General features: G+C 34.7%; 4 protein-coding genes across 4 annotated transcripts; 1 reads left to right on the plus strand and 3 right to left on the minus strand.

Moving 5' to 3' along the window:
• Positions 1-367: 367 nt before the first annotated feature.
• Positions 368-2799, minus strand: LOC18018201. The gene is made up of 7 exons (XM_006401841.2): positions 2461-2799; positions 2308-2339; positions 1901-1998; positions 1723-1805; positions 1203-1280; positions 1013-1111; positions 368-812 (listed from the first exon to the last, which is right to left on the minus strand). The coding sequence occupies exons 1-7, from the start codon at positions 2545-2547 to the stop codon at positions 549-551; spliced, it is 741 nt and encodes a 246-aa protein (XP_006401904.1). The 5' UTR covers positions 2548-2799; the 3' UTR covers positions 368-548.
• Positions 2800-3090: 291 nt separating this feature from the next.
• Positions 3091-5299, minus strand: LOC18018202 (probable fructokinase-7). The gene is made up of 7 exons (XM_006401842.2): positions 5116-5299; positions 4570-4775; positions 4272-4484; positions 3994-4191; positions 3761-3901; positions 3554-3670; positions 3091-3466 (listed from the first exon to the last, which is right to left on the minus strand). The coding sequence occupies exons 1-7, from the start codon at positions 5135-5137 to the stop codon at positions 3323-3325; spliced, it is 1041 nt and encodes a 346-aa protein (XP_006401905.1). The 5' UTR covers positions 5138-5299; the 3' UTR covers positions 3091-3322.
• A 6154-nt stretch (positions 5300-11453) lies between these two features.
• Positions 11454-12361, minus strand: LOC112086526. Its single transcript, XM_024155491.1, has 2 exons — positions 12189-12361; positions 11454-12069 (listed from the first exon to the last, which is right to left on the minus strand). Exons 1-2 carry the CDS (start codon positions 12359-12361, stop codon positions 11454-11456), a joined length of 789 nt encoding a protein of 262 aa, XP_024011259.1.
• Positions 12362-17206: 4845 nt separating this feature from the next.
• LOC18018203 (phosphoglucomutase, chloroplastic) lies at positions 17207-22101 on the plus strand. Its single transcript, XM_006401843.2, has 22 exons — positions 17207-17541; positions 17640-17705; positions 17925-17969; positions 18065-18157; positions 18240-18292; positions 18527-18578; positions 18658-18726; positions 18884-18952; positions 19063-19185; positions 19274-19326; positions 19502-19580; positions 19668-19732; positions 19814-19881; positions 19982-20100; positions 20190-20264; positions 20355-20470; positions 20941-21082; positions 21171-21252; positions 21332-21378; positions 21467-21544; positions 21658-21763; positions 21848-22101. Exons 1-22 carry the CDS (start codon positions 17332-17334, stop codon positions 21913-21915), a joined length of 1878 nt encoding a protein of 625 aa, XP_006401906.1. The 5' UTR covers positions 17207-17331; the 3' UTR covers positions 21916-22101.
• Positions 22102-23487: the final 1386 nt, after the last annotated feature.

Here is a 23487-nt window from a genome sequence, read left to right on the forward strand (position 1 = left end):
TTTTTTTTGTGTGACGTCAATCAACTGGGTCTCACTCACTTATGGACTCCCTGACACAGATCGGTCACAGTTTCACTTGCTTCTATAAAACATTATTTATCATTTTGATATACAGCGAAAGAGAAGGAAGCATTAAGAATTCCACTGTTACTCTTTTGACTTTTCTTTTACAAATTTGAGATCACTTTCAGTTATCTCTGTCTGGTTTCAGAAAAGCCCTAAATTGAACATTATAATTACTAGTCATGTGAAACTGGTACCGATTTAATCCCCTGATCTAACATCTTAGACAGTAAATGTTTCTGAGATTTTATTTAAACCAATAACAACAACATTTAGAGACCTAAACTCAAGACGATGATCAAAGAAAAGCTGAATATGATTTGAATGGTTTATCTTTTCCAGTAACACAAGTATATGAGAGCAAATGAGAGGTATCTCTGTAGCTAACAGGTCCATCGATGCTTAACGATGAATGAGAACTTACTTGGTATTGATATATGCGACGTAATTCTGATCTGATAAAGGACGTGTGTACTGTATATAATTTAAGTTCTACCATCCACATCGAATCCAGCTCCTGTCCAACCTCCTCTGCCTTTGTTCATGATTCCGATTCCTCTTCCCCTTCCTTGAATCTGCGGTTTCTTTTTCGCTTTTGATTCTCCGTCTGCTGTTGCTGGCCTCTGTCCTTGTTCTTTGCCTCCCTCCTCCTTGCCGTGGTTATTTTCTTCTTTTTCTTGGTGAGTCTGATTAGTATTGGCTGCTGCTGGTGAGCTTTCTACTACGGATTTAGTCTCCGGTTCAAGGACCTAAATATGGAACCCATTCAGAAATTTTCAACATCTTTTATATTTTACTTATCGCCAAGCAAATAGACTTGATATTCATGCATAGTATTAGCCATAGTTAGAAACATACACATGCAGGAATTATCCGGTGTCTCTTTTGTGAGAATAAGTTGCATTAGGAGAAACAGATGGAATATAAATTAGAGGTAGAGATTGATTACTTGCTGAATAGAAGTAGATGACCTATTTGGATTTAGTGCTTCTAGTCTTCTTTTCAATTCCTCAAGTCTGGCGTACTGTGTATTGCTGCTTTCTTGTACCTATGATTAAGTTTAGCAAAGATTGTAATTTGAATGTCTTTCAATAGGGAAAATGTAATTCCCGTGATCAGTTTTCGAAAAAGATAATTACCAGGCTGTTTAAATCTTCGCAAAGCCTCTGCTTGATAGCTTCTTCATCCTTCACAACTTTTGATGCTGCTTCAAATGCCTTGACAAGACAAAAAACTTATGTATAAGAAATCCATTCAAATCAAAAGAGATGAATGAAATGAATTAACAATCTCTCGACTTCAAATGTAGGGGTAAACTATCTCATGAAGAGTTAAATGTCTATAGGTCACAGCACAAGATGAAACGCGGTACTCCAGCAGTGAAAAGTAAAAACCAGAACTTCAAAAGGAAATAAACAGCAAACCGTTAATTTAGGCAATGATTTTCGGAAGTATTTATCATTTATGAGACCATGATATTGATATGAATTTTTTCTACAACTTGCATCATAGCTAAAACTGTAAAATCTCAAGTTCTGCTATAGAGAACAAACAGGCAACAGAAAAACTCTTATCCACCTAAAACTAACTCTGTCAAGTGAGGTCAGATAAAACATGACAAGAGAAAACATTGAGATATATTAGTCAAGAGAGATAAACCTTTCGCGCTTCTTCTTCTTTCAACTTTGCAGCATGGATCTTTTCCGTACAGGCTTCAATTTTCTTTCTCAAGTGTTCCAGTGCTTAAGATTTTAACAAACGAAGAAGAGAGGACAGTTAATTAGCCGTTTGATGAAGCAAACCAAAAACCACAAAGAATGACAGTTTGCAAACCAACCTGCTTTCTTAGGTCCAGCCGTGAGTTTCATTTCCATTGTGAGGTTTCCAAATTCCCTTTCGACATCCCTTATTTTTGTATAGTTCTCCTCAATGTATCTACAACATAATGATATTAAAGAAGCTCATCAAGAGGAAAGTTTCATCATCTTCCCAATAAACGAAACATTCTTTAGAGCATCCATGTTCCAAAGTCTCCAAATTCTACTAATAAAGATTCCAGTATTCTCTATATGACCGTTCTCAAGGAAAAGAATGCAGCTTTAATAGACATTAACCCCATCATGTTGAGTTCCAAAAACACTAAAAAGGAGACTCTCAGATCTCAAGATGCACACTACATTCCTTTTCAAAACAACCAAATCAATCAAACAATATCCAAAAATTATAAAAAAAAGAACTACTTACTTCTTCAACTGAAGTTGCTCTGCCTCGATTATCTGATTTCGAAATCAATCATCAGAAACAGCAGAAATCGCGTTTAGTAAAAGGAAATCACACGAACACTTGGTGGGATCATACATAAGAACACATACATCAGAGAAAAATTACTAAAATTACCTTCTCTGTGTAAGCAATAACAGGAGCTTCTCTTGCAAGGCCATCGGGACCGATCTCAGCCTTCAGTTTTGGATCCGAAGCCATCATCTCCTCTCAACTTCAAAAATCGAATCGAAGAATGCTTCGATTTCTTCTTCCTCGAGAAATTCAAAATTCTACACAAAAATTTTCACAAATTTTTCAACATTCCAATTATTCACATTACGCTTCCACTAACACGATCCGCGTGTAGTTTCCCACTCTTCGCTCTGGTCTGGATCGAGGAAAGTGATGGAGAAGAACGTGAGAAATAAGAATTATCGCGTCCCGGAATTTGACGGTGTGAAACAAAAGTTAAAAGTTCGTTAAGTTTTCACCGAAGACTCAACGTTCCGTTCTTAACGCCGTTAAAAATAGTACAATGTCGCTTATACCCCCAGCCCCATTTCCAATCAAAACAATACTTTGACTTCAAAAATCAATGAAGGGTGTCATCACGTGCTTACTCACGTTCCTTTCAACATAATCATCGGGATACTACTCGTAAACCGTAAACCGGTTTGAGTAACAATTTATGGTTCGCTTCAGATTTGTCGTTTTCCGTCCAAGAGAGTGCGTGTCGTTCTCGATCTAAAAACGGCGAGTAGTTTATAAAGCAGAAATTTTTGTTCCTTGTAGAACACCTAACTTTTAAAGTAAAACCAAAACACCCTCAATACTAAAACTCCGGGAGATCAACAAACTAGAAAACACACAACATTCTTGAGTTCCTACAAATTGGGAAAAAGATAACAAAAAAAAAACAAAAAACAACAACACAAAGATACAGTGAAAAGGTAATGAATTTGATTTCTCAATCAAAAGAGACTTTTTTCTGAGCCCTTTAGGAGCGAGCAGAAGCTGAAGAAGACAGAAGGTCTTGAACAGCATTCATGGTAGGCATCGCCGGAATTGCTCCTCTCTCTGTTACTGTAATGGCTCCACAAGCGTTTGCGAATAGAAGCGCCTCTCTTAGTTTCTTCTCATCCTGCAAATTCCAAAGAAAGTACCTCAGTTTACAAAAGCCAGAGAAAGTTAATGGAATGAAAGTTGAAAGAGATAAGAAGTAAGTTACATTGAGAATAGTGAGATCAGAAGCTAAGCTGTTCAATAGACCGCTCACAAATGCATCTCCTGCACCTGTTGTATCAACCGGCTTCACTTTAACTCCACCAACTCTACCTTTGAACTCCTACAAGATAACATCAGCTAAAACAATAAGTATATATCTGATATTGATTTAATATCGAAAAATGAAAATTTTTGAAAAAGACAAACGAACCTGAGTGTAGTATCTACAGCCATTAGGTCCTTCTGAGACAACAAGAAGCTTAAGATTGGGATGAAAGAGCTTTTGCAACACAACTTCATCATCATAAGGATCATCTCCACCAGTCAAGAATGTAATCTCATCCTCGCTAATCTGAAACACTCTCAGACAAGACTTGTGTCATTTTAAGTACTAGGAATGATCTGTTCATTCACCTAACTCTCGAAGTAAAAAAAAGAGCATACCTTTATAACATCTGCCAAATCCCAGATACTCATGATCTCTGTTCTTGCAGCTTCTTCTGATGGCCACAAAGGCAATCTCAAGTTCGGGTCATACGATAGTAGAATCCCTGAGGCTTTAGCGAGTTTCATAGCTGCAAGCTGAGTTGAGCGGCAAGGCTCCTCGATCAAACTGATGGATCCGTAATGAAAGATCTTGGCCTGTGATTAAACAGAAGAAGCCATTGGACTTATTCTCAATTGATAATGAGTAAGGACCAAAAGAGGGAAAAAAACTCTACCTTCTGGATGAGGTTTATGTCAAGCTCAGATTCCAAGAGAAGCATATCAGCACTCGGGTGTCTGAAGAACAGAAACTCCCTCTCACCATCAGCTCTTAATGTAACAAAGGCGAGAGCAGTCCTTGCCTTGTGGTCGAATCTCATACCGGAGTTATCAACATTGTTCAATCTTAGAATATCAGCTAACATACGTCCAAACTCATCATCACCAACCTAACAAAACAATTGAAAACTAAGATTGGAATCTAAACAACAAGAGAGCCTTTTGATCATCAAATTTGGAGAAAAAAATCAAGACCTTTCCAATGAAAGCAGAAGAGCCACCGAGTCTAGAGACACCAACTGCTACGTTTGCAGGTGCGCCACCTGGAGCTTTCTTGAAAGCTGGTGCTTCAGCGAGTGAAACACCTCCCACCGTTGGAACAAAATCGATCAACATCTCACCGAAACAGACCACGAGATTTTCTGAAGCTCCTGTGTCGATGGTTAGATTCTTGAGATTACCTGATATGAATCAAAATTCGAACTCTAAGAACCTTTTAATCAAACGAAAACACAAGATGAAAAGGCTTAGTCGCGTATACAGATTCGTTTAAGGCAGAATGAAAGCCAGATTTTCATAAGATTTGCATCTGAAGAAAGGAACGATATATACAAACAGAGATCTATAGAGCAAAACCCACGCGATACATCACCAAAGATCAAAGCTTTAAGGAAAAACAATCAAACCCAGATAGTTGATTCCATGGAAACAGAAAAAGAGCCTGATAAAGATCATTTCACGGCATAAGATCAAGAACAAAGAAATAGAAATGAAAAGGTGCAAGAAAGATTTCAAACGAACCTGAGATGGCGTTCTCACCCATTTTTTCGATTCCAGAGATCGTCGAGAACAAACGGAAAACAGAGGGATCTACGAGGAAACAGAGGGAAAATAAACGGAGGAGTTTCCGAAGAGAGAGAGAGAGAGAGAGAGAGAGAGAGAGAGAGAGAGAGAGAGAGAGAGAGAGCGAGAAGAGAGGAGAAGATTTGAAAATTCGTGTGCTTTTTTTTTTGCTAATTGTTAGTAGAGATGAAGAGACGAAGTTGGTTATTTATTAGTAGTATAGAGACGAAGTTGATGACCTCACCACATTGTGAATATTCCGGTCTAATACAAACACTAACCAGCTCGTGTGATGACGGTGTGAGTGTGAAAATAAATATCTATGTACCGACAAAATAAATTAAATAGGTTAAATCTTTTTTTATAAATGGAAAGAAACAAATGTTAGATCTTTTGCAACGTCTTCTTCAAGGCAAATTAAATTCTAAATAGCTGAATTTATTTGCTTTTATTGTTTCTTATTTAATCAACCTATGTATTAGTAGCTTTTGTTGATTTGGAATCGTTATTAATATTATATATAACCTATAATTATATATTGTCAAAGTGAAAATTGCGTGTTTAATGTGGCATGAAACATGATTAGGATGTTTTTTTGTTAGAAAGGAGAAAATCCTCGTTCTTTGAATGACAGAAACTTCCGTTCCTGATTTCTTTTTGTAGTTGTTTATGTCTTTGTTTATTTTTTTCCTTTTAAATTTTCATGAAAATCATAAGAGGTAACAAATTACCAATAAGTTCACAAGTTGATAAGTTATTCTACTGATTACATTAACAAACGAAAGCAATTGGTGGACAATACCATCAACTTGGAAACGAATTTATGCACTTGTTGCCAGATTTGACTTGCTGCAAAGTCTGCAAAGTGAGACGAAGAGGCGAACTTAGTTTGAGCTGATTCCGGTTAATCTCGGTCCAATCCTTCGGTTTACTCGCTTGAAACTAACCGGCTGCGTTTAAACATAATTAATGATCTGAGGTTGTGTTTGGGCTGTTTGGCAGAAGAAGGGAAGGAGAGAAGCCCAGGAAGAAGGAGCTGTTAGAGCATCCGCAACGCAGTTTCCACAAGCGTTTTTAGTAATTTTTTTATTAAAAAAATGAATGCAGAAGAGAAACAGGCTGAAGACGTTTCTTAAATGAGGACTGATAAAAACGTTTCTTCTTGGACACGTAGCACTTTTAATATTAAACAAATAAATAAAAGATTAAATTGAGTTTCTGCGTTGCAGATGCTCTTAGATTCTTTGACAGGCTTCTAAGAAGTACAGTAAAACCTCTATAAATTAATAATATTGAAACCACAAAATTTTATTAATTTATTGTGATATTAATTTATCTATAAATTAATAATTATTAATTTATCTATAAATTAATAATTATTAATTTATAGAAGAAAATTATTTTTTGCCCATCTTCTTCTTAAATTTTCTTTCAAATGATGTTATATTTAAGAATATAAACTTATATGCTTATAAAATGACATATAAAAAATTTAAAATTATGATTACTAATCATAGTAATCGCAATAGAATAACTGTTAACTGTCTATATAAAAATATAAATGTTCATTACTACAAAATTTATAAAACGTTTATGGTTATTATCTTTGATGTTGGTGCTGAAATTGAAGATAATACCATAATATATTTCAAAATAATTATGCGTAAGAAAATTAATTATCACATCTAAATTTTTTCTCAAATTTTGAATAGAGATAAAAAAAAACAACATTATAAGCTATTAACATAAATAAATAAAGAGTTGATTTTCTATAAAATTTCAAACTTAAATAAAAATAAACAACACATTAAACATATTCTAATATATTATATCTTACCTATATATATATGAATTTATATAAATATTAATTTATGTTTATGTTGGGACTATATATTTACATAGGAATTTCAAAAAAAATATTATCTTATTATCTTATCGAATTTGATGGATTTTTACATTGGCCCAATTCGGGACCAGAGAAATTTATTAATTTATAGTGATTATTAATTTATCGTAGAGGTTTTACTGTATTCTTTTTTCCACATTGTGTTTTACCACTGGACCGGACACCGGGCATTGTCATTGGATTGGGTGGATTATCGTACCGGTCCAATGAGTCGACCTGCGTTTGAATCTTAAACCATTATTTTCATTGGTTTTACGGAAACCGCATTCTCGAAACTTTAGAAAATTCTAAAAGTTGGAAATTGATAAAAACTTGAGTTTATATGTTTATATGATGAGATATATGTTTTGTATGTATATATATATATGTGTGTATTAAAGAAAGGAGGAGAGAATGAATGAACTAGGAGAGACGATGAGAATGAGAAAACAATCTCTTTTATTATTGATTCTTTTACACACATAGTTACTACAAGTGAGAGAGGGAGAGGTCTATTTATACACAGCATTGAGTCGGTAAAACTATGTCGGTAAAAGTTTGGATAATTACAACATATTATAATACTTCCTTTTAATTATCCATTACTAGTAACGTATTATGTACTGTCTCGTTAAAAACCTTATCATGGAAAAACATAATAGGACAAAAATTATAACAAGAAAAAAAGAGTATAGAACATAATCTCCCTCTCGAAATTGATGGATATAATTTTTCTTCATATATCTCGCAGTCGGCGCATTCTAATGCTTTGAACGTGTTTTCTGAATGATGTAGTAGGAAGCGCTTTTGTAAAGAGATCTGCTGCATTGTCACTTGAGCGAACATATTGGATATCCACTTCTTGATTTTTCTCGAGTTCTTGAGTGTAAGAGAAAAACCTTGGAGGAATATGTTTTGTTATGTCGCTCTTGATGAAACCTTCTTTGAGTTGAGCAACACATGCAGCATTATCTTCAAATACTTTTGTTGGTTCCGTATCGATGACTATTCTACTTGCACCTTGTATATGTTGAGTCATAGATCGGAGCCATAAATATTCTCTACATGCTTCATGGAGAGCAATAATTTCTGCATAATTTGAAGAAGTGGCGACCAAAGTCTGTTTTTGAGAACGCCACGAGATCGCCGTTCCACCAATTGTGAAAACATATCCAGTTTGCGATCGAGCTTTATGCGGATCTGATAAATATCCTGCATCTGCAAAACTAACTAGACCAACTTCGGGGTTTTTATGATAAAATAAACCCAGATCGATCGTACCTTGGAGATCACGAAAGATATGCTTTATCTCATTCCAATGTCTACGCGTAGGAGATGAGCTGTATCTTGCAAGTAGATTAGTAGCAAAAGCTATATCTGGTCGAGTACAATTTGCAAGATACATAAGCCCACCGATAGCACTCATATAAGGTACTTCAGGACCTAATATGTTTTCGTTATCTTCACAAGGTCGAAATGGATCCTTGTTAATATCAAGTGATCTATTGACCATTGGAGTACTCAAAGGAGTTGCTTTATCCATTTTAAAGCGTTTTAACACTCTTTTGGTGTAATTTGATTGATGCACAAATATCCCATCTTGGAAATGCTCAATCTGGAGCCCTAGAAAAAATTTTGTCTTTCCAAGATCTTTCATTTCAAACTCTTCTTTCATGTGAGTTCTTGCATCATCAACCTCCTTTTGAGTTCCAATCATGTTCAGGTCCTCAACATATACAGCAACGATCACAAATCCTGGCGAGGATTTCTTAATAAATATGCAAGGGCATATCACATTGTTGATGTATCCTTTACTTAACAAATATTCACTTAAGCGATTATACCACACGCATCCGGACTGTTTTAATCCGTAAAGTGATCGCTGTAATTTGACCGAACATATGTCTTTAGATGCTTCAGACATCTTTGATCCTTCTGGGATCTTTACTCCCTCTGGGATTTTCATGTATATTTCACTATCAAGTGATCCATATAGATATGCAGTCACAACATCCATAAGGTACATGTTTAAATCTTTAGATGCCGTTAGGCTCATTAAGTACCTGAATGTGATTGCATCCATAACCGGGAAATATGTATCTTCATAATCAATTCCCGGTCTTTGAGAAAAAACTTGTGCAACAAGTCGGGTTTTATATCGTGTGACCTCGTTTTTCTCATTTCTTTTTCTCACAAAGACCCATTTGCACCCGACTGGCATTACATCTTTAGGTGTTTTGATTATAGGTCCAAAGACATTTCTTTTATTCAGAGAGATTAATTCATTTCTCATGGCCATCTGCCATTTCTCCCAGTCAGGTCTTTTCTGGCATTCTGACATGGATCTTGGGTCTGGATCATCGTTTTCATTTTCAATTTCTTTGGATACCGAAAAGGAGAATATTCTATTTGTATAATTTATCTCACTTCTAGCCCATAATGTCCCACTTTGGGCGAAGTTAATGGAAATCTCATACTTTTCAGTATCATGTTCGTTATCTAGACAAACTTCTTTAATTGGTTCTTCTGGAACCTCTTCACCAATGTCTTCAAGACATTTTTTTTATTCGGTTCTTCTGAAACCTTGTCTCCCAATTTCTTTCTTTCGAGGATTTTTATCCCTCGAGCCCATCGGCCTTCCGCGCTTTAATTGAACCCGCAGTTCATTTGCTTTATTCCCATCAATAACTAGTTCCAGAACATTTATTTTTGATGGAGCATTAGCAGCGGGGATATATGATTTTGTCACTTTTCTCGTATCTGTGAACGCATCAGGTAACTGGTTTGCCAACCTTTGCAAATGTATGATTTTCTGAACTTCCATTTCGCGTTGATGGGTAGGGGGATCGAGATAAGCCAAGGTTTGTGTACACCATGTGATATCCTTTGGTGATTCTCTTGATCCTCCCCCCCCCCCACAACGCTGGGAATTCATTTTCATTAAAATGGCAATCGGCAAAGGGTGCCGTAAACATATCTCCAGTTACCGGTTCAAGATATCTAATTATACTTGGTGACGTATAACCGATATATATTCTCAATCTCCTTTGTGGCCCCATTTTTGTTATTTGCGGCGGGGCTATTGGGACATAGACCGCACATCCAACTATACGGAGATGGGATACATTTGGCTCTTTGCCAGATGTTAACTGTATTGGGGAATATTCATTAGATGCACTTGGCCTCATCTGGACCAATGCCCCAGCATGCAATATAGCATGTCCCTATACAGTAATTGGGAGTTTTGTTCTCAATATTAACGGTCTTGCTATCAATTGCAACCGTTTTATTAAAGACTCAGCCATGCCATTTTGTGTATGAACATGTGGAACCGGTTCAACATTGATTCCTAATGACATACAGTAGTCATTAAAGGCTGCTGAAGTGAATTCACCAGCATTGTCAAGCCTGGCTTTCTTTATGGTATAATCAGGGAATTGCACTCTCAACCTGATTATTTGGGCAATGAATCTTGCGAAAGCCATATTTCATGTGGTCAATAAACACACATGTGACCATCTACTAGATGCGTCAATTAATACCATGAAATATCTAAATGGCCCGCACGGTGGGTGAATCAGCCCACACATATCACCATGTATTCTCTCTAAGAATACAAGAGATTCATTCCCAACTTTGGCTGGCGAGGGCCTAGTTATGAGTTTTCCTTGAGAACATGCCTAACATGAAAACTCTCCCGAATGAAAAATCTTTTGGTTTTTCAATGGGTGGCCACTCGAATTTTGCACAATCCTTCTCATCATGATTGATCCAGGATGGCCAAATCTTTCATGCCATACTCTAAATGTACTAGTAAACCCCGGGTTTACTGTAACATAGGATTCATTCATATTTATTTTTGTGCAATATAACCCAGAGGACATCATTGGTAATTCTTCCAATACGTGTTTCCTCTCAGATATAATGCAAAGATATTCAATGTCATTCTTATTTGTACTTGCTATATGATATCTATTTCCTCGGATATCTTTAAAACTTAGCAAGTTTCTACTGGATTCGGGGGAATATAATGCATCATTTATTTCAAAATTTGTCCCCCTTGGCATTGAAAAATTAGCTCTTCCGGAGCCAATTATAATATTTGCATTACCAGATATGGTACCCACGCTTCCGGCGGAGTCCTTTATTTTGAGACAGGAGAAATACTTTTTATCTTTAAGTATAGTATGTGTCGTAGCACTGTCGGCTAGACATGTATCTCCATCCTGAATCTCAAACGATGTCATAGTCTGAATCACAATATGCAAGAAAATGCATTAATAAATCAAAAACCTGATTTTAAAAATTATTTTACATTAAGAAAAACCTTTTTTATGTTTAGAAAAATATATTACATTCTTATTTAAGATTACAATAGTTTTTTTTGTATCTTCTTCATAAAGACATTATATTACATTGATCTTAATCGTTTTGTTTCTGTTGATTCATCATGATCAACAAGAAAATCAGCGATATCAAGATGAGTATAATCACTTATGCCATCAAAGGAAGGTCCAGCTTCATCAGAGATGAAATTTGTTTCAAAATTCTTTCCTTTATCCTTTTCTTTGGCGTCTTGTAATGCTCGGTACAGATCGGCTAGATGTCTTGGGGTACGACAGGATTTTGCCCAATGATTTTTCATGTCGCATCTGTAACAAGCAATTTCTTTTTGCTTTCCTGCTTCTCGACCAACATCGTTTAGTCTTCCTCGTCCACGACCTCGTCCACGACCGCGGTTACGGCCTCGACCACGCCCACGTCCGCGTTCGGTTCTATTATTTTGACTGGATGATGCAACATTCGCTTCTGGGAATGGCGATGATCCAGTTGGACGAGTTTGATAGTTTAACATCACGAGCTGATTATTTTGTTCAGCTACAAGGAGGACTTGCATCAACTCCGAGTAAGTGGTGTAACCTTTTGCCCGGTATTGTTGTTGCAAGATTACATTTCCAGGATGAAATGTTTGGAGAGTTTTTTCGATCATGTCGAAATCACTTACCTCCTGTCCACATAACATCATCCTGGAAGTAATTCCGAACATAACGGAATTATATTACCAACAGTTTTGTAATCCTGAAACCGGAGGTTCAGCCACTCATGTTTGGCTTTTGGTAAGATCACAGATTTTTGGTGATCAAACCTATCTTTAAGAGATTGCCAAAGATCTGTAGGATATTCTTTCGTGATGTACTCTTCTTTTAAACTATTATCGATGTGGTGGAGCAAAAATATCATGGCTTTCGCCTTTAACTCATCTGATGTCATTTCCGATTTATCGATGGTATCGAGAAGCCCGTTTCCTCTTAGATGCATTTTTGCACCTACTGCCCATGACATATAATTTTTTCCAGACACATCAATGGCAGGGATTTCGAGCTTCGCTAAATTTGACATTATAACTGTATCTAATTTTATCAAAATAAATTTAGCAAACGTTCAGTTTAAAAATTTGATTTTCGAGGAAGACATGATAAAAGAAAATTAATTCTCACATATAATAAAAGCATAAAATTTAAAATAATATAGGAGGCAGAGCCTTCCATATAATTTGAGGAGGCAGAGCCTACCATATTTTTGAGGAGGCAGAGCCTACCATAATTTTGAGGAGGCAGAGCCTACCATATTTCATAAACATAATATTAAGGAGGAGGTTTAACCTTCTACTCCATATATATGATCTGAGGAGACATAGTCTACCATATGATCATATGATCGTGAAGACATAACCTATCATAACGATTGGTTCGGAGAGGCAGAACCTATTATCCCGTAAACTTAAAAAAAATAACATATAAATTTATATTAACGGTTCGGGGAAGGCAGAGCCTATCATCCCGAAATAATACATAAACTTGAAATAAACATAAATTTAAATTTTACCTTTTTGGGTATAAGAGCGGATCAAGAGACGCTCGTGCTAATAATGTGATAAAAACTTGAGTTTATATGTTATATGATGAGATATGTGTTTTGTATATATATATATATATATATATATATATATATGTGTATCAAAGAAAGGAGAAGAGAATGAATGAACTAGGAGAGAGACGATGAGAAGGAGAAAACAATCTCTTTTATTATTGATTTTTTTACACACATAGTTACTACAAGTGAGAGAGGGAGAGGTCTATTTATACACAACATTGAGTCGGTAAAACTATGTCGGTAAAAGTTTGGATAATTACAACATATTATAATAGAAATGTCCTTAAACTTTAATATCTTTGAACCCATATTTTTAATTTATCTCTTGTGTTTACCATTTATTGATCTGATCCTCAAACAATCATAACTTTTTTGAATTCTAATGAGCTTTCTAAATCCTCTTTAAACATCTATTCTATTAAAACAGAAGCACATTTAGTGCTTGCATCCAAACACTCATAAAGTTTTTTTTATAATATTTTATTTTATTTTAATATTTAATTTCCGAAAATTAGTTATTAATTTAGATATTTTTAGATTTCCTAAAATCTAGGTCATCTATAATTTAAATTTCAAATTATCATAAATTTAATTAAATTTAGTTACAAAAATTTGCATTCAATTTAATTTAAATTCAAAAAATTCAAAAAAAAATTATAATTAAATTTTATTACAAAAATTTAGATGATAATTTTAAAACTTTAAAATTTTTTAAATACAGGAGAGATTTAATTTAAAATTTTAAATTTAAATAATATTTTTATAAAAATACATAGTAAATAAATATTTTATCGTATTTTATCATAATCAATTGGTCTAAAATATCAAATATTTGAGATTAATAAATATTTATATTATACAATAATATGAGCTGATTAGAGTTATATATATATATATATATTTAAGGTCCATGAGTTAATTTATTATAACATGTAAGATATTAAGATGATTTGAGACAATTAAACTAACAGGTTAGCCAGTTTATATATATATATATATATATACATTTTTTAATAGCACAAATAATAAATAAATATCTTATATAATCAATTGGTCCAAATATTCCATATTAGTAAATATATATAGGGTTATACAATTATAATTATAGTCTTATACAGGTTAGTTTGTCAACACATGTAAGATATTAAAAATGATTTAAGACAACTAAACGGATGGATTAGCAAATTTATAGATATATAGTTTTTTTATGTGTAAATCTAAATTCACATAGTAACAAAGTTTATAATTAACATTAGATTAATGTATACTTAATTAACGCATACTCTTATTCTACTAATATACAAATTTTACTGTTTAAAATTAAAATATGATAACAATTTTTTGATTTAAAAAATAAATAACAAAAACAAATTATATCTAAACAAAAAAAAAGATAAATGCAACCTATATTAGAAATAAAAAATAAAACATTCTCGTGCGGACGCACGGGGTTAAAATCTAGTTTCGTAGCTTTAAATCAGTGGTGGAAGTAGCTCTTTAGGAGGGTGGTCAAATGACTCATGTGGATTTTTGTTACCAAAATATTTATTTGTAATTTGAAAAGAAAAATTGGTAAAATATTGTAAAATCAGTTTATTGACCCCGAAATATTTGCTTGATCAGTTTACTGACCCCATGACGATTTTCTAAATTTATTCTCATTTTTCACCTGGGCCAATTACCATTATTTCAATTACCATTTAATTATTATTTTTCTTTTATTCTATATTTTTCTGTTTCTTTTGTGTTTCTTTTATTATTTTCAAAATTCCACCACTTATAAGTTCTATCATCATAAATAATTGAACCATTTTATTATTACATACGCGATATTTCCTTTTTAGTTATATTTTTATTTCATTAAATTCTCATTTCTTTTCTTAACCATTTAAGATTATTATTAACTGTCAAAAAAATAGATTACTCTATTAATGTTTTTAATAATTAATAAATATTAACTATTTTTAAAACAGTTAACATTTGAAAAATATATTTATATTTTATAATAATATTGAATGATATTATTTAATATTTTTATAATATTTTAATTTTAATTTATTATAAATTAAATTGATCCTGGTATAATTTTGGGCTGGCTCCGCCACTGCTTTAAACTTCAGTCTTGGTTCTCAAATATATCCTCATTTCCATTTTTAAATCGTTCATGTTCGGATATTCCCGCCAGATAATATGATCTAACAATATCACATAAATCGTATTTTGATTCTGAATTCAACCAAAATTAATTTTTTTTTCACTCTATAAGCCTCAGTTAATTAAATCTCTATCTATTCTGAAATAAATCATATTTTTAAGTTTTTTTTGGTTCTCAAATAAGTGAATTTTCAGTTTTCAATACAAAATTTAATAACTTTTTTTTTGTTTTTAACTATTTGTGTTCTACAGATTATTTTTTTTTTTTTTTTACGACAAACAATTTTATTGATTTCAAAATGAGATTACAAAGTTAGTATACAAGAACTTTCGAAAACAAATTATTACATAAGCATATATATGCGCCATATAATGAGAAAGATACAACAAAAGAAGTAAATTTGACGATGCTTTCCGAAGACAAGCCTTACTCGCGAACGGATCATTAAATCCATTACTTTCCTTCTCCGTATTTGATCTTGCTCTAATGCGAATTGTGTGCGTAGGTAGCATCTCTTGGCTAAACCTTCGATTTGCACACCGCATGAAAAAACCCGATGCTTCCGATAAAAGTTCTGAAATTTTGACAATCTGATACCAACACTTCCGTATCAGAGTCATTTTAGATAAATTTAACTTAAATTTTCTCCCATTTGAATTCAAAATTTCTACATCTTGCCATTGATCTATCCCAAAAGTACCACTAAGTAAAATGGTTTGAGATTTACGACCTAGTCTAACTAAGGCATTATCAAAACTCCCATGTAGCAAACTCTGACAAAGTGAATAAAATGGTACTTGAAATAGATTGAAACGGGTCATTGAAAACAGTTTGGATTTAAAATTGATTGATCAACTATGATTCCATGGGGGTTTTGCGGGTTTAAAACGAGAAACCGATGCCGAGTTAAGTGTTCCATCGGAAACCTTCGACAACGGAAAGAAACCGGTGATAATTACCACCAGAATAACCCTCCCATTTTGAGAGACAAATAGATTGATCAATCGAGAATTATCATAAGACAAACCTAGATTAGATCTAACCACCATCACATTCTCCTCCAATAGATTGATGGCGTGGTCAACAAACCAATTTTCACCACAATGTGATTTGGCCTGTGCCAAAATAAATTCTAATGGCGGGAATGAAAGAATAACAACACATCGCAATTGATGAATCGTAAGTATGACAAACTGAATAAAGAAAACCCCCATTTCATTTGAAGAAAAGATGCACAATAATGATTGTTCAGAAAAATTTAGGATAGTACAACATAAGATGAACAATAACAAAGGAAAAGCAAAAGAAACAGAGGCATAGGAGAAGGAATTGAAGGCTAAAACCAGAAAGTGTAAGAAATCACACAAAACAAAATTCAATCTCAGAGAAAAAAACCATTTTGAAAAGACACCGTTTCACGGTCATAACATATCGATTTTCCCATCCAACCAGGAACAGAAATCTAATAACTAAGATAGATAGAAGAAGAGTACGACCGACGCCGGAGCCGACGTCGGCCGGAGGAAACTATGGCGAAGATGTGCTTTTGATATCGGCTTTTGTCGCCTGTTGGGAGAGAGGAGAGTTTTCTACAGATTATTTTTATTACTTAAATTATATTTAAATAGATAATAAATGATATTTTTAGTATGAAAATAATTAAAATTAAATTAATCTGTGCAAAAAAATTAAACATCACTTAATCTAGAGGAAGTATATATACAACTTGAATCTCGTATCCATCTGAATTAAAAGAAAAAAAAAATACTTATTGGTTTACTGCATTAGACATCTATTTAGCAGAAGATCATATGACATTTCAGTGACTCCACAAGTACCAAAATGGCAAAATCTGATTCCACAAGTGATTAAAAAAAACCCCCAAAGAATATACCATCGAATCTATAGAGTATAGACAATCAGTCAATGACGTGGATCTCTACTCGTTCGTTCCTTGAAACTTGAAACCGAGAAGAGAAATAAATAAATAAATAAATAAACAAAAAATAAAATAGAACAAATAGTTGTCTCTAGATAAGCGAAGCAAGTACATGTGGCAATCCTGGACTCCCCGATCAACGCATATATCTTCTTTACTTTCTCTCCAGATCTTTCCCTCTCTCTCACTCCACTCTTTAACGTACACTTCCCGAGTGCGACTGTGATTTTCAATTCGCCGAGCCTCGAATCCAAAATTACAATGACGTCGACCTTTGCGAGATTCGATACCGTATTTCTCCTTTCTAGATTCTCCGGCGCCAAGTATTCGCCGTTATGGCCGTCACCGTCTTCCCACTCTTCTCTCCTCTCTTCCGGGATTCACCTTAGAACCAAGCCTAATCCTCGTTTACAGTCGATTGCAGCATCTTCATCGTCTGGGGCTACAGTCGCCGGAACCGAAAGCATTGAGGTCATTTTCTTCTTCATTCATCTGAGAATCTCTTCTACTCGTTCTCTCGTTGCGTTTCTGGGATTTTGAATTGGTCTTGCTCGTTTGATTGTTTATAGATTAAATCGTTGCCGACGAAGCCCATCGAGGGGCAGAAGACTGGAACAAGCGGGCTCCGGAAGAAGGTACTCAAATGATTTCTTAATTTCTCTCCTTGAAATTTGGATTTTAAATTGTCAAGTAACTTTCGTTTTTTGGAAAAGAAGAAATCAAATATACGTATATTGGTTCACGTTGAGTTTGATTTTTGTGATCGTAGCATTTTGCTGTTCATACTTGTTGTCTAATTATCCAAAAGAGCTAAGTTGTTTCTAATGAGTACTCAATCATTTATGTGACACCAGGTGAAAGTTTTCATGCAAGAGAATTATCTAGCAAACTGGATCCAGGTTTCTGATTCCTTACTCCAGTTTGATTGCAATTGATTTACTTATTTCATGAAAACACAGTGGTGGATAGTTTTTAATGGTTTCTGTGGTTCTAGGCATTGTTTAATTCATTGCCGCTTGAGGATTATAAGAACGCGACATTGGTTTTAGGAGGTGATGGTCGTTACTTCAACAAAGAGGCTTCACAGGTTATTTTCAGTTTCCTTCTACTTCCAAAATTTATCTTTACTCAACTCTTTTCGTTCTTGAAGCTAGAAGTGTCTCTTACAGATCATTATCAAAATTGCGGCTGGGAATGGAGTTGGGAAAATATTAGTTGGACAGTAAGTTTCCCTTAGCTATTTTAGAGTTTCTTGGAAGAAATAGAATGCTGAAAGATTGGTCTTCCTAGCTATTGGTATCACATTATTTACGTTTGAGACATAGGGATCAAGTCAACTTTAAACTACAATGAAGTTGTAGAGTTATTCTGTCAGTTCCTCTTTGGTGTCTATTCTTCATGTCATAGAGATTATCCACTTTTCTTACTGATCAAACTGAAAATTAAATACTTACAGGGAAGGCATTTTGTCAACCCCAGCGGTTTCCGCTGTAATTAGGAAAAGAAAGGCAAGCTTTTCTATCTCTATCTTCTTAAACAAGTTCAAGATCATTTTTCCATAACTCATTTTGTTAATTATTCTCTCAGGCAAATGGAGGATTTATTATGAGTGCAAGTCATAATCCCGGTGGACCTGAATATGACTGGGGTATCAAGGTAAAATATTAGTGACATACCGTTGCAATATTTTTTCCTCTAACCTTAATACCCGTGAGAAGTATTGAACTTAATTTTTCCTCTGCCAGCTGATTATAACAATTTTTAGAGGTTAGATAATAATTTAATAACTTATCTGATCTTTGTTAATTTCCAGTTCAATTACAGCAGTGGTCAGCCGGCTCCTGAATCCATTACTGACAAAATTTATGGAAATACACTTTCAGTAAGTTTGAGTGAGCTCTCCAGCCAAGTTTTCCCTTCATGATTAGTCAAATAGTTGGCATCCTGTCAAAATTTTTATATAACGGTCTCGATTCTGGTACACTATTTTAGATTTCTGAGATTAAGGTGGCAGAGATTCCCGACATTGATCTTTCTCATGTTGGAGTTACCAAATATGGGAGTTTCAGTGTGGAAGTTATAGACCCCGTTTCCGACTACTTGGAGCTCATGGAGGTAAGAGTATACCCACATACTTCTTCTATTCTTTTCGTATGATATTGGGTATGTTAGACATCAGATATGTCCATGGTATTCTATGCAGGATGTGTTCGACTTTGATCTCATCAGAGGTCTTCTTTCAAGATCAGATTTTGGGTATGTTCTTACAGCTAAACCCAAATTGGCTAGAAGCTTTTTATGTCTTTTTTGGTGTTGATGTTTCTATTTCTTGCGCCTTCATCTCGGTTGTAGAGTTCTTCAACGTGCTAAGATCTGAAACTAGGCTATGATTTGATGTTTTTTTGTTGTTGTTTCTTTGCCTTGCCTTTAGGTTTATGTTTGATGCCATGCATGCTGTTACTGGTGCTTATGCGAAACCAATTTTTGTCGATAATCTTGGAGCCAAACCGGTATGTCGTGGACATTGTGATAAATACTAATTTTAGTTTTTGAACTTTTAGACATTTCAGATGATTGATGTTAGTCATATTTGGTAGGATTCAATTTCCAATGGAGTTCCCCTCGAAGATTTTGGGCATGGCCATCCAGATCCTAATCTGACGTAAGAAACAAACAACAAACTGAAGAGAAGTTTCTCAATACTCGTTTAGTATATAAATTTTATAAATCTTCTTACATATAGGTATGCAAAGGATTTGGTTGATGTCATGTATCGTGACGATGGACCTGATTTCGGAGCAGCAAGTGATGGTATGATTGTGGACAGATATCTTTCAAACGTTCTTGTTCTTTTAGCTTAAGATGCATCGGCCATAGATTTAGTCACTATAATAGTGAAAATTTCTGACAGGTGATGGTGACAGAAATATGGTTTTAGGAAACAAATTCTTTGTCACTCCGTCAGATTCTGTTGCTATCATTGCAGCCAATGCACAAGAAGCAATTCCATATTTCCGTGCTGGTCCTAAGGTGGGATTGCTTTGCATAAATTGCACTACACTATTTTCTTTTAGATTTAGTGCCGTTTAGAGTTAATGGATGCCAAATCTTATTCTCAGGGGCTAGCACGTTCTATGCCAACAAGTGGTGCTCTTGATCGTGTTGCCGAGAAGTTGAAGCTTCCTTTCTTCGAGGTTAACCCTTTTTAGTCAACATATGTACTTTCCAGGGTTGCGCCATAATTATCAGATAAATTTCTTGACAAAGTAACTTGTATTTTCTAGGTTCCCACCGGATGGAAATTTTTTGGAAATCTTATGGATGCTGGAAAGCTGTCAATCTGTGGAGAAGAGAGCTTTGGCACAGGTTCTGATCACATCCGTGAGAAGGATGGCATATGGTACTCTCTTCCTTAAACCCAATTTTCATTAACTCATTGACATGAATTCATGGAGATGTTGATGCGATGAATTCAGTTTATCTTGGATAGTGGTTGTCTTAGTGGCCTTGTATCATTACACATCAGTTTGCGAATGGTGCTTAGATCTATTCTTCATCGTATCATGGCATTTAGAAGAAATTTTATGACCCCCTGATCTCTAGTACTCTAGTGGGTGAACTCCCAAAATTCTGACTTGAATCTACCATATAGTTTTAATTTTTATGTGACAGAACTCTCCCATGAATTACTTCATCATTTAGCTACAAACTCCTTATTCATATTAAGGTGTCATCTGATTTCTTATAAACTATTCTTAAGTTGGTTTCATGAAGCTTTCTGTGTTATATGGCTTTTTGAATCCCATTCCGTAGCCTTGGATGTACTACTCTGCTTTAACATTGTAGGATAACTCTAACTTTCAATGACAGGGCTGTGTTGGCTTGGCTTTCGATCCTAGCTCATCGCAATAAGGACAAGAAAGTAGGGGAAAAGTTGGTGTCTGTTGCAGATGTTGTGAAAGAGTATTGGGCAACGTATGGAAGGAACTTTTTCTCCAGATACGACTATGAAGTAAGACTGTGTATGATTTTTGTAACAGGTCTCCAAGTAATTAATTTTCTTGTAAAACCTCTCAGTTTTTTAAGAATTTTTCTATCAGGAATGTGAATCTGAAGGAGCCAACAAAATGATTGAGCATCTTAGAGATATCGTGTCTAAGAGCAAGGCCGGTGAAAGTTATGGTTAGGTTCATCCCAGTCCATTTCTTTTACCTTGCTCAACAACTTATTATGATTGTTCATAATAACTTTCATCTCACAGGAAACTATGTCCTCCAGTTTGCAGATGACTTTTCATACACGGATCCTGTAAGTCTGATAGTAAAAATTTGTTGATGATATTTCAAACAGGCCTTTACTTCCGATACGCTGAGCAAGTTTATACATTTCTGTTTAGGTTGATGGAAGTGTTGCATCTAAGCAAGGTGTTCGGTTTGTTTTTACGGATGGCTCCAGAATCATATTTCGTTTATCCGTATGTAGTAGATTCATTTTTTCTTTCTTAATCAAATTCAAAGTTTCATATGTACAGAGAGATTCATTAGGCCTTATCACAGTGACCTAACATAGAAATTTTTTTGGTTCCAGGGAACTGGTTCAGCTGGTGCTACAGTTAGAATATACATTGAACAGTTTGAACCAGACGTTTCAAAGCATGATGTGGATGCACAAATAGCTCTAAAGCCTTTAATTGGTTCGTTCTTGTTTTGTTCTCTGGAGGCTTAAAGATGTCACAGTCATGACTTTAGTAATGTTTTAACTCGTTGTCATGTTACAGATCTTGCATTGTCTGTATCAAATCTGAAGGACTTCACAGGGAGGGAGAAGCCCACTGTCATTACATGAAGGAAAAACTATTCTGTGTCTCTATGTCACATGGTCCTTCTGAAAGGCAAGTTGGGTTCCTGACTTCAGTTTTGTCTGCCATGTTTATTTGAAAATTTCCAGAGCAATGAAATGCTGTATCTGTGTAACATTATATATATAGCTTAATACATCTTTCTACATAAATAAAAAGGATGTATTTTCCTTCTTGTCGAGTCATTTTCCGGTGATTCATGACTATATAAGATAAAGTATGTCTTGGAAAAAGGAATACTTAGTGCAAGATATACTATACGCACGGTCGTGTACCTATAATGATGAGAAACAGTCGGTCTCTTATGCTGCTTGCTATTGGATGCTTCAACTCAATTATTATCTCTCTTGCCTAGTCCTCTTTTATTGGTGTGTCCTTTTTCCTCAGAGGAGACCAAGTGAATATTTAGTTGCAAGGACACAGGTAGATAAGAAAGAAGAGAAGCTGCACTTTGGTTTTTTTTCGTCTGTGTACTTGCAGGCTCCTTTACCTAACATAAACAAGTTTCCATGATAGAGACCAATGGCCTTTCAAAGACCAGTCAATTTGCAGTACAAGTAAGAGTTCCACTACACACACACACACTCACACACACACACACACCAATATCAATTTCGTTGGTTATTTTATTTTGAATCTCGAAAGAAAAGAATGAAATATTGGACATTCTATTTCAAGACTGATGGGTTTGTTGTGCAACACTCTCTCGTCACGAGATCTAACACATTATGTTTGCTAGTAATCTTGTGTTTTGTTTATATTTTTTTACACAGATTCTGGGTAACTAAAGATCGTTTTTTTTTCTTTGTTTTCTCATCATGTATATAATTTTCTGATTATGTACACAAACGCTTGGTCGCATTCTAATAATCCTAAACAGTGAGAGACATGCTTTTGGGCTTTGGCGTTATTAGGGATAAAGTCATTGTCTTTTTGTAAGGGAAACCAAGAAAACAAAGATCTGTAGGAGATCATATCTGCTCCCTGATGATGTCTAAGTGTCATCAGTTAAGTACTTTCTCTCTCTTTTTCCACTCAATAATGCCACAGGAGAAAAAAGATTTCTTCTTTACAAAGTGGATAAACAAGAGAATGGAACGAGAACTGTGTTTGTGTGTCCTTGTTTTGATTGACGAACACGATGTCGAAACGTTGTCCATTTTCTCCTAGGGTCCAGCATCGTTGTGGGTCTATCAATATCATAAGTAATTGATTTTTCTCTCTTTTTGAAATTAGAAAGATAGAAACTCAATTAAGTACATATCTCCCTTGTTCCCCACCTTCTTCTTTTTTCTTTATCTCTTGTGTCGTTTCGGTAACCCCACTTTGTTGTTAGTTAGTTGTTTGTTCCTTTTCATGTATTCACCCCCACCTGAAAACTTGTAGACCTATTCTACAAAAAATCTAATTAAGAAATGGGCTTCATTGATTGAAAATCAATATGATAAAACCATATGAATAAACCGGTTCAATATGACCAACGAAACCAAGTCTAAAGCCACCTATTCAAGATGGAGAATACGGTTGTATGAATAACTGGTTCATATAACCGACTAAAC

The sequence above is a fragment of the Eutrema salsugineum genome, unplaced genomic scaffold (genome assembly GCF_000478725.1).
Source record: "Eutrema salsugineum unplaced genomic scaffold, Eutsalg1_0 scaffold_2, whole genome shotgun sequence".
NCBI lineage: Eukaryota > Viridiplantae > Streptophyta > Magnoliopsida > Brassicales > Brassicaceae > Eutrema > Eutrema salsugineum.

Bases quoted from the DNA above. Each gene is read 5' to 3' on its own strand.
- LOC112086526 (XM_024155491.1), bottom strand. From the start codon at position 12,361: ATGCATCTAAGAGGAAACGGGCTTCTCGATACCATCGATAAATCGGAA. The intron at 12,070-12,188 runs GTTTGATCACCA...AATTACTTCCAG, and splicing joins TGGCAATCTCTTAAAGATAG to GATGATGTTATGTGGACAGG.
- LOC18018201 (XM_006401841.2), bottom strand. From the start codon at position 2,547: ATGATGGCTTCGGATCCAAAACTGAAGGCTGAGATCGGTCCCGATGGC. The intron at 1,281-1,722 runs GTTTATCTCTCT...TGTCTTGTCAAG, and splicing joins AAGAAGAAGAAGCGCGAAAG to GCATTTGAAGCAGCATCAAA. The intron at 1,112-1,202 runs GTAATTATCTTT...ACTTAATCATAG, and splicing joins GCGAAGATTTAAACAGCCTG to GTACAAGAAAGCAGCAATAC.
- LOC18018202 (XM_006401842.2), bottom strand. From the start codon at position 5,137: ATGGGTGAGAACGCCATCTCAG. The intron at 4,485-4,569 runs GTCTTGATTTTT...TTGTTTTGTTAG, and splicing joins CTTCTGCTTTCATTGGAAAG to GTTGGTGATGATGAGTTTGG. The intron at 4,192-4,271 runs GTAGAGTTTTTT...GTTTAATCACAG, and splicing joins ACATAAACCTCATCCAGAAG to GCCAAGATCTTTCATTACGG.
- LOC18018203 (XM_006401843.2), top strand. From the start codon at position 17,332: ATGACGTCGACCTTTGCGAGATTCGATACCGTATTTCTCCTTTCTAGA. The intron at 20,101-20,189 runs GTGGGATTGCTT...TCTTATTCTCAG, and splicing joins ATTTCCGTGCTGGTCCTAAG to GGGCTAGCACGTTCTATGCC. The intron at 21,083-21,170 runs GTAAGACTGTGT...TTTTTCTATCAG, and splicing joins TCTCCAGATACGACTATGAA to GAATGTGAATCTGAAGGAGC.